This window comes from Microplitis mediator, chromosome 5 (genome assembly GCF_029852145.1).
Source record: "Microplitis mediator isolate UGA2020A chromosome 5, iyMicMedi2.1, whole genome shotgun sequence".
NCBI lineage: Eukaryota > Metazoa > Arthropoda > Insecta > Hymenoptera > Braconidae > Microplitis > Microplitis mediator.
The window spans coordinates 26293248-26307292 of NC_079973.1; the positions used below are offsets into that span (position 1 = coordinate 26293248).

At 34.8% G+C, this 14045-nt stretch overlaps 3 protein-coding genes across 12 annotated transcripts; 1 reads left to right on the top strand and 2 right to left on the bottom strand.

The window, feature by feature from the left end:
- Window positions 1–1078: 1078 nt before the first annotated feature.
- LOC130668730 (plasmanylethanolamine desaturase) lies at window positions 1079–4633 on the bottom strand. Of its 6 annotated transcripts, XM_057471152.1 has the most exons (7): window positions 4493–4633; window positions 4304–4423; window positions 3391–3769; window positions 3023–3310; window positions 2111–2322; window positions 1815–2033; window positions 1079–1725 (listed from the first exon to the last, which is right to left on the bottom strand). In XM_057471152.1, the coding sequence occupies exons 3-7, from the start codon at window positions 3461–3463 to the stop codon at window positions 1465–1467; spliced, it is 1053 nt and encodes a 350-aa protein (XP_057327135.1). In that variant the 5' UTR covers window positions 3464–3769; window positions 4304–4423; window positions 4493–4633; the 3' UTR covers window positions 1079–1464. The 6 variants fall into 6 exon arrangements, with proteins under 6 accessions (XP_057327135.1, XP_057327131.1, XP_057327134.1 ...); XM_057471148.1 differs by lacking the exon at window positions 4304–4423 and having other exon boundaries at window positions 4493–4630; XM_057471151.1 differs by lacking the exons at window positions 4304–4423; window positions 4493–4633 and adding an exon at window positions 4056–4188.
- LOC130668729 (GTPase Obg) lies at window positions 4474–10694 on the top strand. 5 transcript variants are annotated; one of them, XM_057471146.1, is made up of 7 exons: window positions 7791–7892; window positions 8026–8211; window positions 8308–8367; window positions 9204–9440; window positions 9515–9634; window positions 9707–10045; window positions 10117–10694. In XM_057471146.1, exons 4-7 carry the CDS (start codon window positions 9204–9206, stop codon window positions 10648–10650), a joined length of 1230 nt encoding a protein of 409 aa, XP_057327129.1. In that variant the 5' UTR covers window positions 7791–7892; window positions 8026–8211; window positions 8308–8367; the 3' UTR covers window positions 10651–10694. The 5 variants fall into 5 exon arrangements, with proteins under 5 accessions (XP_057327130.1, XP_057327126.1, XP_057327129.1 ...); XM_057471142.1 differs by lacking the exon at window positions 8308–8367; XM_057471141.1 differs by lacking the exon at window positions 8308–8367 and having other exon boundaries at window positions 7877–7892; window positions 8026–8085.
- LOC130668728 (alanine--tRNA ligase, cytoplasmic) lies at window positions 10653–14042 on the bottom strand. Its single transcript, XM_057471140.1, has 3 exons — window positions 13874–14042; window positions 13636–13788; window positions 10653–13568 (listed from the first exon to the last, which is right to left on the bottom strand). Exons 2-3 carry the CDS (start codon window positions 13777–13779, stop codon window positions 10797–10799), a joined length of 2916 nt encoding a protein of 971 aa, XP_057327123.1. The 5' UTR covers window positions 13780–13788; window positions 13874–14042; the 3' UTR covers window positions 10653–10796.
- Window positions 14043–14045: the final 3 nt, after the last annotated feature.

Genomic DNA, 14045 nt, shown 5'->3' on the forward strand with positions numbered 1-14045 from the left:
AGCGACTTTCAAATTTACGTAAATTATTTCGGTATATTTTATTACAAAAGCTGCATCGATTGTTTATTTGTTATATATATTTTAATGTGTCGCTCAATAGGCACATATATTATTGGTCCCCTGAACCTTAAACTTGTACTTATTTATTTAATGCACAGCGAATTAAAGGCATTATCGAACAGTGCCTCTCACTTTTTAAAAATATGCAATGACAACTGTCATAATTGTATTCAAATTTTATTAATTAATTTCAAATTCAAAATTCATATCAACTGTACGTAATTTTTTTAAAATCCATTTCTCAGCGAAATTATCCTATAATTAATTGATAAAATTTGAATACGCTTATGACATTTGGAAGTCATTAAATTTCTTTAAAAAGTGGGGACACTGTCTGAGCAATTTAATAAAATTTTTTTTGACATTTTTAATACTTGTGTTGTATAAGAGATAAATTTTTTATAATGAAGAGCAAATAATTGTGCAATTAATGGTACAAAGAATAAAATAATTGCAAGCGTGACAATTTGCTGAGGTTCAGGGAAATATTTTTCATTTAAAATCTCTTTTTTTATCAAAAGTTTGCTTAGTGGGGGCATATTGTGCGACGTTTCCTGTCTTAAGTTTTCTTTTTTTTATAGTAATACAAAACAAAATATATGTTATAACTTTGGTATATAGAAACTTTTTTAACGTCTTGTGCTCTGTTTTAAAATCGTTTTTTATATCAGTAATATTGTTATTATTATTTTAATATAATTTCTGTGTATAAATATTGCAGTACTGTATCACTAAAAAAATTTTCTCTAAGGCCGCGACTATTTTGCTTTATTTTGTGAAATTTTTCCTTTGTATATTATATTTATATTTATATTTATATATTAATTTAATATTTTCAGCGTGATTTGCTCACATAAATAAATTTTTTTTTCTTAAACAAATACTCTCCAGATAAATGACAAAATCATTATGATTTTACATACATATATGTATATATATATATATATATGTATATATATATATATATATATATATATATATATATATATATATATATATATATATATATATAAGAGTTTTAAATTACAAATTAATTATTACCCTTCGATGTACTAAAAAAATATAATCAATGTGTAAATATTAAAAAGCACATTTCGGCATTGCGTTTACTTTAAAAATTGCAACTCTATAAATGTATATATCATTATATCTATTTTTCACAATATATGAGTGCAATATTTTTCACATGTAGTAACATAAAAATAATATGTGCTGACGATAATTGTCTTGTGCGAAAAAAAAAAACACTTATAAATCGGAGTATGTTAATTGTCATGTCACGGGGTCCAGCCCCGTACGCGTCTTTACAGATAACAATAGTGTAATTGTCTTCCTATTAACAACTCTATCGCATGTATACACAATTATACACCATACAATTGACTGTAGAAACATCGGTAACTTTCAAGAGCGCTTTTGCGCCCATTTAAAATCATCAGCACGTGGTTTGTAACCAGTTATGGCTTCAATAATTGTCTCGAGGATGTACCAAAACTTTAGTTTCTCCAACGGCCAATTCAACCAGCCGGTTGTTATGCAAAAGTAAGTTTCGTGAGGCGCAACATGATGAACCCGATGATGTCTTCGTGGGAGAATCACTCGGTGTTCTTGGAGCCACACGACCCAACCGGGTAACCCGAAATATGTATGAGACCACTTGTGAATCTACAGGAAGTTATTTAAGAGTCATAAAAAAAATCAACTTCACTCTATTTATATTTTTTGCTAATAATATTTTGCAATAAAAATTTTACCTGATTAGTCATTGCTACAAATATCGCAAGCTGCCACCAATAGCAGCTCCATAGAAACCTCCGCTGAATTTCCGGCTCAGGCAGAGTAAGAAAATCCCACGTGAGTTTACACAGCGCCGGTATAGTGACCATGAAATTATCGCCGTTTGTTTCGATGAAGTCATGTCTCGTTATACTTGTCGGGTCTATATGATGCTCGCGAAATGGCCTCAGGAAATTCTGAGTAATAACAGAAAACAATGAAAATAAAATAACACATAAGCTTCTGATATTATCGATTTATTTAGACGGCTTACTTTTCCAAGGATAGGCAACTCCACTGATCCCCAGGTGTCTGCCGCCCAGTGAACTAATCCAGAGATAAAGTCTGCAGTTACAATTCCACATAACGCAGCAATTACTATCGAACTCAAGTTCTCCAGTCTTAATCGTATTACAATAAAAAATGAATTCACTGCCATCAATGTTATACAAATCCCGACGCAGATGCATTCTTGCGTTCTCTTTCCTACACATAAATAAATATTAGATGTTATTATTTTTTTTACTCAACTTGAAACATAAATTCAATTTATGATATGATGTGATATTATATTTATAATTAGACAGTTAGATATGTGTAATTTAAGTTTATTACGAATCATGCACGTTTACATAACTAATAATAAATTAAACTAGTTGTTTAATTAAAACTTCAAGTCACGAAATAAAAGTATTACTTTTATCTGTGCCATTAATTTAATTAAAATTTAAAATTTAATAAAGGATTCTCAGATATTACCCCCCCCCCCCACTTTTCAAAAATATTAGATATTTTCAAGTGTCATAAGCGTCTTTAAATTTTATTAATTAATTAAAAAAAAGTTAAAGCTTTAATTGAACAAAAGATAACGCAGTTACAAAGATTTAAAAAAAAATTACACAGTTGATATCAATTGCACAGAAAAAAAATTTCTTGACGCAAAATATTTTTACTCCCCCAAAGAAATTTCGTTTGACTCCTAACTGATAACTGAGTAATTTTTTAAAAAATCTATATGTTGGTGACAATTATCAGTAACTACATTGTCCTGTTTTCAATTACCGCTTTAATTTTTTTGAAATTAATTAATAAAATTTTGATAGTGTCTTCAGTTCGTCATTAAATTTTTTTAAAAGAGTCGGGCGGGCACTGTCTGAGAATGCCCTTAATTAAAATAATCACTGACCTGTACTATATAGATTGGCAAGTTCCCGGGCACCTTTGTGATTGGGCCCCCATCTGGGGACAGTGCTGTGTTCAGGTAACGTTTTTGTTGTTCTAACAACAGAGTTAGCATTCGGATCATCCTCGAGCATTGAATTTTCGTAAATTTGTTGCTCCGTTTTAACTGGCGCCAAAAAATTTGTCGCCATGGTACAAGCAGTCGTGGCCGCTTTCTCCAAATGCTGCACACCCGTATTCATTGTCGTCATTTTCGATGTTGAAATTGTACACGTATAAATATAATATATATCTGTATATAAATAAACTGATAACTACGCTGATGAAATCATAGTGGTCTTCAATTAATTGAAATTTTCTAAAAGTACACACTGCGGCGCCTTATCACTCCGTTACTAGTGTAAGCCCAAAGACTGATAACAAGATTCAATCTCACTGTTGTCATATAAATAGTGGTAGTAATAATTATTTATAATATTTATTACATGCCTCGTTGTAAGGACACTGACGGTTTTGTTGAGCCGTTTGAAAGGTACAGTGACCGGTGAATGAACCTCTCGGTAATGCATCAGGTAAATGTTAAATGAAACGTCGACCCCTTAGTGTCTATTATTTATTCGAAGGTCGATGTCACGAACGTTTAATGTATAATTATTTTTTTTCTGTTACTCATCAGCACAATTAGAGCCAGCATCATCTGCTATTAGTTGCTTTAAAAAATAATATCCGCTGTCACCACATATTTTATTATCTGAAACAAACAAATAAATTATTTTTATCTTAATGACTTCCGATAACGTGCACTCGATATTTAATTTATTATAAATTTATGATTAATATCAAGTACTTGATGATTTATTTCTTCAATATTCAATTTAATAAACTAAATATTTTAAATGTCAAGTGTAAGTACTTGTAAGTTTTTGAACCAGATCAGATAATTAAACTGGATGGTGTCAGTTGGTCTGTTGTTGCCACGACAAGAGTAAAGGAAATAATGAACAATAAAAAAAATATATCAACATCAACGGACTCACTCGCACTCAGCAATAAAGTAGAGTAACAGTACAACAGACCCGAGTGTTGATGATTCAAATGAGGAATGTGTTTATGTGTATGATTAGAGTGATGATACACGCCGTGGATGTACACACACTTAAACTTGGGGTATGTGCTTGCAGTTGACGAGGTTTTGTGCGCATTCGCAGCCAATTAACTGTTCAAAGGCACGACAAATAAGAAGAGATTGAAGAAAAAAATCATGCGATGAATGAGTGTCATGTACCAGTGAATTAAAAGCTTCATCTTCAAATTATATATTATATTAAATTATATTATATTAATAATTGTGAGTTCAATTCATCACACAGAGCACTCCGATTGTGACTGATGATTTATGACCAGCCTACAGGATTATAGATAAAGATAAAAATAAATATAATAATTATAATTGAAATATTATTCTGTAACTGACCTTGGTTTGGGTGAATTTAAAAAAAATTTTAATTTGTACTTCTTAGGTAACGTGACTTGGTCTCATCTGCAGCGAGTTTTTAAAAATATTTTCGACTCGATGTATTTTTATTTAACACACAAGTAAGTGCAGCCTTTTATAATTTATCACTTTCTTTGGTTCACCTGATTTAGCTTTTGATATTCTTCTCTTTCGTTAAACTCTATCACTCTATCTGTATATATATATATAGATATATATGTTACGTATGTTATTATGTATATTACTCCCACTTGACTGGTGTTTGATCTTTTTTCTCTCACTGAACTGTGTGAGTACTCTGGTAATTGTCACGGCACATAACGGCCCGGCGCCTTTACTCGCTCACCGACGTCCCGTCCACGAGTTTTTAAGGGCATGCAAGATCGACGCCGTCTGCCGACGACGCCCTGCGTCGCGACGCTCGCAGCGCCGTCTTATGGCGCAATATTATTTTTATATTTGATTGTATAATTTATCCGCTCCTTTTTTCTCCGTGTCCTATCCTCCAATTAAATTATTTGTTATTTTTCACTTAAACAATCCGAGGAATTAGCAAAGAGCTTCTTGTACTTTGACATATTAAATATACTGAAACTCTAGGTAATTTATTATTACAGATAATAGCGTTTAAATCCTCAAAGGTTTCCGCTCCGAAAGCAATAGCCGTTTTTAAGCTGTTAATGTGAATCAACTTAAATTAGACACTTGTGGAGTCTCTTTATCGTATTGTGGAGATCATTGAACTCAAATCAACTGGACATGTCAGTTTCATCTGGTTACCTCTGCCCGAGTATCTGTCGACGTAAAAAATAATTCAATTTATAAAGAAATTAAAAATAAACGAGCTAATCAACACCATCCCCAAGCTTATGATGAGGTCATCGCGAAGACCTTTGATAACAACGTAAAAAAAAAACGGAAGGAAGAAGTTTGCTATCGATTTTACACGCGGTTTACAGTTTAATATGAACTTTAACAATCGATCCGATTTAAATAACGTATGATTATCGTCCGATGAACACGTGGTTGAAAATTTTATTTCGTCGGCCTTAAATAAAATATAAGCCTTTATTACCGTCCTTGTAAATCGCTCAAAGTCAATAATAATAATGACACGCGGACACTTGTTTAATTAATTTTAAACGACTAAATCTTTTCTTAACTCGATTACTTTTTGCTTCATCTCCACTCCCGCTTTTTCTTATTCCCACTTTGTAACGCAATAAATATCACATTCAAAGTACCGTGGGATAAAAAAAGTTCCTGCAGTAAAAATGTCTTTTAAATTTAGCCCTCGAACGCATTAATGATAAATCGTTCTGGTACGTGTTCAATCATTGGATCCTTGTGAAAATGATTGATTCTCCCCTTTCACATCAAACCCCAGCGGTTACTTTCTTAAGCCTATAGAGCCTCTACTCAGATGTAAGTACCGGTCGATTGAGCAAGAAAACAGTCAATATTTTATTACTGTACTTCACATACTAGAGACAACACCGATGTCTTTACGATGCTACCGTAAATTAAATCGGTCCCTAGACGTTTTCTTCAGTTCCTGTAGATTGCGTGTGCATCCACACAAAACATTCAATCCACTATTTTATATCTCTTACAGCAAAACATCAAGTTTTATGTACCTGCAACATAAAAAAGCATGTACGTCTACATATATATGTATATATTTAACATAAATTTAGTTGCGTAAAAAAAATAGTGGAAGTAAGCCAATTATTTATAAAGTTATATACACAAGTGGAAAACGCGTAGGAATTATGTATAACTAACATGATATGAGTGGATCGATTGTCACGCTAGAATTAAAGATATCGATCGGCAGTCACGAGTTTTAATTTTACTTCAAATTCTACTTCATTTGCTATTCCCCAGCCGACCGATTGTTTATTAAATTATACGTTAATTATTGAGTAAACTTGTCGTGTAAATATTTACCCACTGTTTTTTTATTGTATTTCAATAAAAATTAATTGACTAGATACAGTAAAATACCTGTAAGGTTTGATGAGTATCAAGTTTAAATGATTTGCGAGACATAAATGTAATTATTTACCACAAATTGATGCATATTTATGCGCTAGGATGTTGCTGAGCATATAGCGAACATTCTAAAAGTAGTTTCATTCATTCCTTGATTGTGTACAATATATATACATATGCGGTTTTATCTAACACGACATGTGCATATAATCATTACGCACGCAGATACTCCGTCATTTTTCTGTATATATGTACATATATATGCTATAAGTCTGGCATTACTTCAATATTACTCATATCATTGTAATCAAACTGAAAAATAATTAAAACTTCCGGTTATTCAAATTTAAATTATAAAAAATGAAACTAATTAATTAATTAAAATTGAGATGATTGATTTTATAGATTACGAGGTAATTATTTTTGAAATAAATTGAAAAGTGAAAATTATTTGGTATTTCAATGATGATATCGCGGAAGAGAACCTTGTACGGTCTGTGGTAGTCAAAGAAAGATGAATTTAACACGAAGGTCATTTGTCGATATATTTGTGTCAAGATGTTGAGCTGATGCTCGACACTTTTATAAAACGATGTGCGAGAGATGAATGTTTTGTAGACAATGCCAACGACAGTCGATGTAATTATTTATGATAGTCTAGACAGTAAATAAGTGTCCGGGTTTCAAGTTCTTGATAGACCAGGCGTCGTTATATCCGTTGACGTATCGCATGTTGTCGAAGAAACTAGAGTTATTATTTATTAATAATATGTGCTCCGATATATTTCGCCCCACATGTTTTACTGCAGCTGACAAACAAAAACCAATAACATGAAATATAAAATGCACCCGTAATTGAGTTTTACCTGAAGGCCACCACATCGATTTAATAAATTATTTGTCCTGGTGTAGAGAATTTTATGGAAAAAAAACTCACACCCACCTGTTTCATATTTACTTTCTTGTGATTATCAATCCTTGTCATACATATCTCGTTTCTCCATCCAACAGCAGCAATAATTCTAAATGTCAATTGCTGTCGTTTAACTCCAGCTGTCATTGAGGAATTCATTTTTTTTTACAGATTTTTTAAATAAATTTCCTATGAGAAAAATTTTGATGGCCAGTAAAAAATGATTTTTTAAATTATTAAGTGACGTTTTTTTTAGAGATTAATAAATTAGACGAAAAAAGTGGGAAAATTAATTTGAATTTAAAAAAATGTCTAAAGTCACGGCAAGAATTTTTTAAAAATGATGGCGCCACTTTACGGACAACAATTTCCATGCTTTTACAATTTTTGTATATGAATTGTCAACAAACATGAAAAAATAGTTTTTTTTTTACATATTTATGGTTTAAATAATTAATTTGAAAGTTGAAGGTTTGTATTTGAAGTTTAGAAGTTAATTTTTTAAAATTGTTTTGTTTAAATTATTTTTTTTTACTTGAATTTAAAAGTTGGAGTTTTTTTTTTCGAACGATGACATTTTATTCAAAATTTGAAAATATTTTAGGACTAAAAATGAGATTATCAATTTTTAATGACAATGATAATGTATTATTGTTGGGAGAAGGTAATTTTTCATTTTCTGTTGTATTGTTTCAACATAACCTAACAATTTCACTTATCGCAACATGCTACGAAAGTGATCCCATAAGTGATTCTGCTAAAAAAAACATTGAATATTTAAAAAAAAATGGTTCGTACCACGAATTAAATTAGTATATACATAAAATTAAATAAATCTCTAGATGTCTCGATATCTTGATAGCAAAATCGTGTTTTTCTATTTTAGGAGTTTGTGTTTTATTAGGAGTAGACGCAACAAATCTTGAAGAAGATCCTGTTATAAAAAGTAAAAAATTTAACAAAATAATATTTAATTTTCCTCATGTTCTGAGTAAAATGCGATTAGATTTGAATCGCGATTTGCTTAGCAAATTTTTCCGATCAGCTGGAAAAATATTAGAATCCAGCGGACAGATTTTAGTGACTCTGTGTAATGGCCAGGGTGGAACGAATTTCGACAAACCCCAGCGACTGTGGAGCGATTCTTGGAAAATAAAAGAAATGGCAGCCCACGGTAACTTTATTTTGACAGCTGTCGAGCCATTTATCACGAGTAATTTTAAAAATTACTCGAGCACTGGATACCGAGGGCAGGACAAGTGGTTTTTCATGGACTCTGCTCTTACTCACGTGTTCCAACAAGCAGATCCTCCTTCCCTAGAGCACCTGCGACCTGTTCAAACAATCGATTCCCCGAGTCTTTATTTACCTGACCCACGATGGGCCGATATCGCTTCCAGTCGTCAAGAAATTATCGGCCCTCCTGATTTTGTTTTCGACTTGACGTTCATCGTTACGCTGAACTTCGATGAGCTTTTTTTCTATACCGTTTTATATAATAACGCTGGTCGTATTATCAAAAATGTTGAATTTATCCGGTACTATAAATTTCCTGGTACAGAAAATATATCAAGAACTTATAGAATAACTTATCAGTCCGATGATATACCGCTCTATCGAAAAAGAGTTATCGAAATTCATGAAAATATTATAACTAAATTATTAGAAGATAATCTCAATGTAAAATTCTCTAGATGACAATAAATTTTAAATTCAATGACTGCATACGTTTGTTGTTTATTGTTATTATTTTTAAAAATTTCTGTATGTGGTTTGTTTCAGATGCAGTCGCTTCGTCGTCTTGGAATTTTAACTCTAAGAAATACGATCCGTAAACATCCTGCTGTTAGTAATGTTATATATAAACATGAGATTGTAACCAGAAACAATTTACGCCGCGCGGTTCATTGTTCAGCTTGTTTATTTGCTAACGCTGAAGAACCAGCAGCTGTTCCTCTGAGAAGCAGGAAAAGAAAATCCGAATCAGAAAACAACAATTACTTTGTCGATATTAAAGCGGTAATTTGTTTAAAATAAATCCAATTATTATATTTATAATAAATTGAATATAATTTGATAAATTATCCCGTTAGCTGAAAGTCGTAGGAGGCTCTGGTGGCGACGGATGCATATCTTTCCTCCAAGTATGGGCTAACGAATTTGCTGGACCTGACGGAGGAGACGGCGGTCATGGAGGTCACGTTATTTTCCAAGTACGCTAGAGTCTACTGTGATTATTATTTGCAATAGACTTTTTTTTTAGTTAAATGTAGAACTTTGTTTAGGCTACGAAAGATGTAACGGATTTGAGGCAAGCGACGAGTCAAGTCCGAGCTGAAAGTGGGGAAAAGGGATTTCCTAAAGATTGCGGTGGGAAGAATGCGCGGCACACAATAATTAAGGTTCCTTTAGGAACAATTGTACGAAATCCAGACGGAGATATTCTAGCGGACTTGGACGAAGAGGGGATGATGTTTATCGCGGCTCGAGGTGGTGCTGGTGGCCATGGGAATGCTTTTTTTACTTCTGATGTTAATCAAGCGCCACAGATTGCTGAGGTTGGTGCCAAAGGAGAAGAGAAACAGTATTTATTGGAGCTCAGGAGTATGGCGAATGTTGGACTGGTAATGATCCTTTTTGGTAATTAGTAATTTTAATTGAGTCAAGTAATGATGATAATAATATTCAATTAAAGATTGGGCTTCCGAATGCCGGAAAAAGTACTCTGCTTCGAGCGATATCAAGAGCAAGGCCCAAAGTGGCACCATATCCATTCACAACTTTGCGGCCTCACTTGGGAATGGTTCTCTATGATGATTATGAGCAGATAGCTGTGGCGGATTTACCCGGTCTTATTGAAGACTCTCATAAGAACCGGGGATTGGGTATAATGTTTCTAAAGCATGCTGAGAGATGTGCAGCTCTCTTGTTCATACTAGACATGACTGCGGATGAACCCTGGGAGCAATTTAATGTTCTCAAAAGTGAAATTGATCACTTTAGCAAAACATTGTGTCAGAGACCTATACTAGTAATCGCAAATAAAATAGATGTACCGGGAACGGAAGATAAATTAAAAAAACTAAAAGAAAAATTGGACTTACCGATAATTCCTATTTCAGCAAAATTAGGCACTAATATTTCGACACTTTTAAAAGAAATTCGTGTACTTTATGATAGGGAAGTAGAAGCGAGAAATTTAAAAGCGGCTGTTGAAAAAGAAGAGTGATTTGTATTTTTTATTATAAATATATTGTAAAAAAAATTAACAAATTTTTTAATTTTTTTTTTTTAACCATAAGCTTGTGAAAATTTTAATTCGCAGTCTAATTTTTTTCTAGAGTATAGAAAAATTTTATAATTTCTAGAGTATTATTAGTTACCAAGCTTTGAAGAAGCAAACTCCTTTGCGAGCTTGATGGCTTCTTTCAGACATGAGAAGTTGGGACCAGAAGCTTGAGCAGCTTCAGCCTTGCCGCCGCCTTTTCCTCCCATCAGTGGAACAATAGCCTGTATCCATTCGTTGGCAGTCAGACCTTTTTGGACAGCGTCTTTGGGGACCGAAGCGAGGGCGAAAATCTTCTTGGTGTCTTCGTCAATTGTGAAAAATAGCGCACTGGTACCAGGTGACAGTGTCCTCACCTTTTTCAAAGCAGCGTCAAGTGCTTTGGTATTATTGTAAGCCTGGAATTCTTCAACCAACACTGGAGTGCCTATTTTGTCTTCAATAATCAACGTTGCCTTCTCCAAAACACTTGTAGCCACCGCTGCTTTAGCTTGGCGCTCTCTGTCATCAAGCGTTTTCTTCATCCCATTCAGCGTGTTTCTCAGAGTGTCCTTTTTCCAAGCCGCTATCGTTGCTTGCGACACATCATTCAGCAACTCTAGGATATTCTTCGTGTGTTCTTTAGTGTACTTGAATTCTTTATCATCGGCCATATTTTTCTCGATAGTATTGAGCCGATTTTGCAAGATTTCGGCTTTGTTGAGAGCTTTAGCAGCTTCTGGACCAGTAAGTCCGACAATCCTACGGATTCCTTTGGCAATGGCTTCTTCAGAAGCAATAACAAAGTTTTTAATATGACCAGTGTAGTGCAGATGCGTACCCCCGCAAAACTCTACACTTGTAACCATCGCACTCGGACCAAGAGGATTTTTTTCAAGCTCATCAATTGGCACCCCCATACTGACTATTCTCACGGGATCAGGATAAGTCTCCTCAAACATTGCTCGCAATCCTTGTATGGTCTTAGCCAATCCCAGTTTACTTTCTCTGGCAAAAATTTTTCTATTGTCTTCTACCAACTCCATAGTAAATTCTTCAACTTGTTTGATATCGTTGGTTGACATAGCGCCTTTATTTGTGAAATCAAATCTCAGACGATCGGGAGCGACAAGTGATCCCTTTTGATCTGCCTCAGTGCCAAGGACTTTTCTCAATGCAAAGTTTAGTGCATGAGTTGCTGAATGATTACTCATTATGAGACGTCTTCGAGCGGTGTCGATTTTTAGATTTAATTTATCACCTTTCTTCAGAACTCCAGTACCAACTGTACCGATGTGAAGAACGTATCCACCTCGGACTTGAACGTTTGTAACACGAACCTCGGCACTGTCATCATCATTACCAGATTCTTTTACCAAAAATCCTTCGTCGTAAATTTGACCACCTTGTTCAGCATAGAAACAAGTTTTGTCCAATAAAATTCCAACTTCTTCTCCAGGTAATGCTTCGTCCACAAATTTTTTAGCGCGTCTCATAGCGATCACTGTTCCCACACACGGTTCAAATTTATATTCCGCATCTATTTCATCTGTAGAACTGTAATTGTATTTGTACGAATCATCAGTTGGGGGGATATTCATTTTTTGCAATTCTGTGATCGCATGAACGTCAAGATTTATCTGATCATCGACACCACCAGCTTTGCTCTGTGACGCAAGCTGGGCTGCTTTTTTAGCTTCTTCATAGCCAGCCATATCTACGCACATGCCTTTTTCTTCGGTCATCAACTGCGTGAGATCAACAGGAAATCCGTAAGTGTCATAAAGACGCCAGGCAACATCTCCAGGTACCACTTTAGCGTTTTCCAATTTAGCAATAGTACGATCAAGTAGATTACGTCCACGAGACAGCGTCTTCAAAAACTGAGTTTCTTCTTCATTGATGATGTCAATAATAGACTGGGAATCTTTTTTCAATTCTGGGAAAGTATCACCGAGAAGATTGACAACAACATTAACTAGAGAGCCAAAGAATCCAGGCTTGGCGTTTAGTTTTTCAGTCGCATAACGAACAGCGCGACGTAAAATTCTTCTCAATACATATCCTCTTCCGGTATTATCTGGCATTCCACCGTCAGCTAAGGCAACAGTAATGGTACGTGCGTGATCAGCCAACACACGGTAAGCCATATCTATGCCATCTTTATCTTCATCACCTACTTTTCCCGTGTAAGGTCTTGCTCCTGTCCCACTTTGAATAGCATCAAACAGCGGCACAAATAGATCTGTATCATAATTGGCACGTTTGTTCTGAATAACAGATACCAATCGTTCTAAACCCAGACCGCAATCAATGTGTTTTTTCGGTAAATTACGTAGACTGCCATCAGACTCACGGTTGTATTGGATGAATACAAGATTCCATATTTCTAGAACATCTGGGTCATCCATGTTGACCAGGTGAGCAGCTTCTCTGCCGCCGATCCGATCAAAGTGCAATTCGCTGCATGGACCACAGGGTCCAGTCTCTCCCATCTCCCAAAAGTTGTCTTTCATGCTTCCCGGCAAGATGTGCGAGGGTGGGACTCCAACAGATAACCACAGCTGCTTGCACTCTTCATCGGCAGCGAGATTGGCCTTCTCGTCTCCACCAAAGTAAGTAACGTACAGCCGATCTGCTGGCAACTTCATCACTTGGGTCAGAAACTCCCAAGCCCACGTGCATATTTCCTTCTTGAAGTAGTCTCCGAATGACCAGTTGCCCATCATCTCGAAAAACGTGTGATGGTAGACGTCTTTACCCACGTCGTCGAGGTCGTTGTGTTTCCCACCAGCTCTGATGCACTTCTGGGAGTTTACGACTCGCACCCATTTAGCCATGTCGCTGTTGGGGTCCACAGTGCCCAGGAAAATGGGTTTGAACTTAAAAAAAAATTCATGTTAACCCAGAATAGATAAATAAACTTGATAAATTTTAATTGAACTGTACCTGGTTCATCCCAGCGTTGGCAAACAGCAGAGTTGGATCATCGTGGGGGATTGTGGAGCTAGAATGGACATACTGGTGGCCTTTTTCCTTGAAGAAGTCAATGTAAGCTTGACGGATTTGCTTCGCAGTCATTGATTCGCCCATTTTGATAACCTAGAGCAAAAAAATTATATCAACTCCTCTTGCTGGGTTTGCAAACATATTTTCATTAAAATTTTTGGTTAAAGTGGAATTTTACCTGCGATGTTTCAGTAAACTGATGCAATAATTTTTTAAATTAGAAAACGATTTTTTAATCACCGATAACTTTTTTCAGTAACAGCTGGTGCAGTGAAAAGTGCAGCAGAGAAAGGTGACTGAGATTTTTATTAAATGAACACAAAAATGTGCCCGGTCACATACACATGTGT

Bases quoted from the DNA above. Each gene is read 5' to 3' on its own strand.
- LOC130668730 (XM_057471152.1), bottom strand. From the start codon at position 3,463: ATGACAACAGTGAGATTGAATCTTGTTATCAGTCTTTGGGCTTACACT. The intron at 2,323-3,022 runs GTCAGTGATTAT...ATTTATGTGTAG, and splicing joins TGCCAATCTATATAGTACAG to GAAAGAGAACGCAAGAATGC. The intron at 2,034-2,110 runs GTAAGCCGTCTA...GTTATTACTCAG, and splicing joins AGTTGCCTATCCTTGGAAAA to AATTTCCTGAGGCCATTTCG.
- LOC130668729 (XM_057471141.1), top strand. From the start codon at position 8,053: ATGACAATGATAATGTATTATTGTTGGGAGAAG. The intron at 9,441-9,514 runs GTAATTTGTTTA...TTATCCCGTTAG, and splicing joins ACTTTGTCGATATTAAAGCG to CTGAAAGTCGTAGGAGGCTC. The intron at 10,046-10,116 runs GTAATGATCCTT...ATTCAATTAAAG, and splicing joins GTATGGCGAATGTTGGACTG to ATTGGGCTTCCGAATGCCGG.
- LOC130668728 (XM_057471140.1), bottom strand. From the start codon at position 13,779: ATGGGCGAATCAATGACTGCGAAGCAAATCCGTCAAGCTTACATTGAC. The intron at 13,569-13,635 runs GTACAGTTCAAT...TTTTTTTTTAAG, and splicing joins CCAACGCTGGGATGAACCAG to TTCAAACCCATTTTCCTGGG.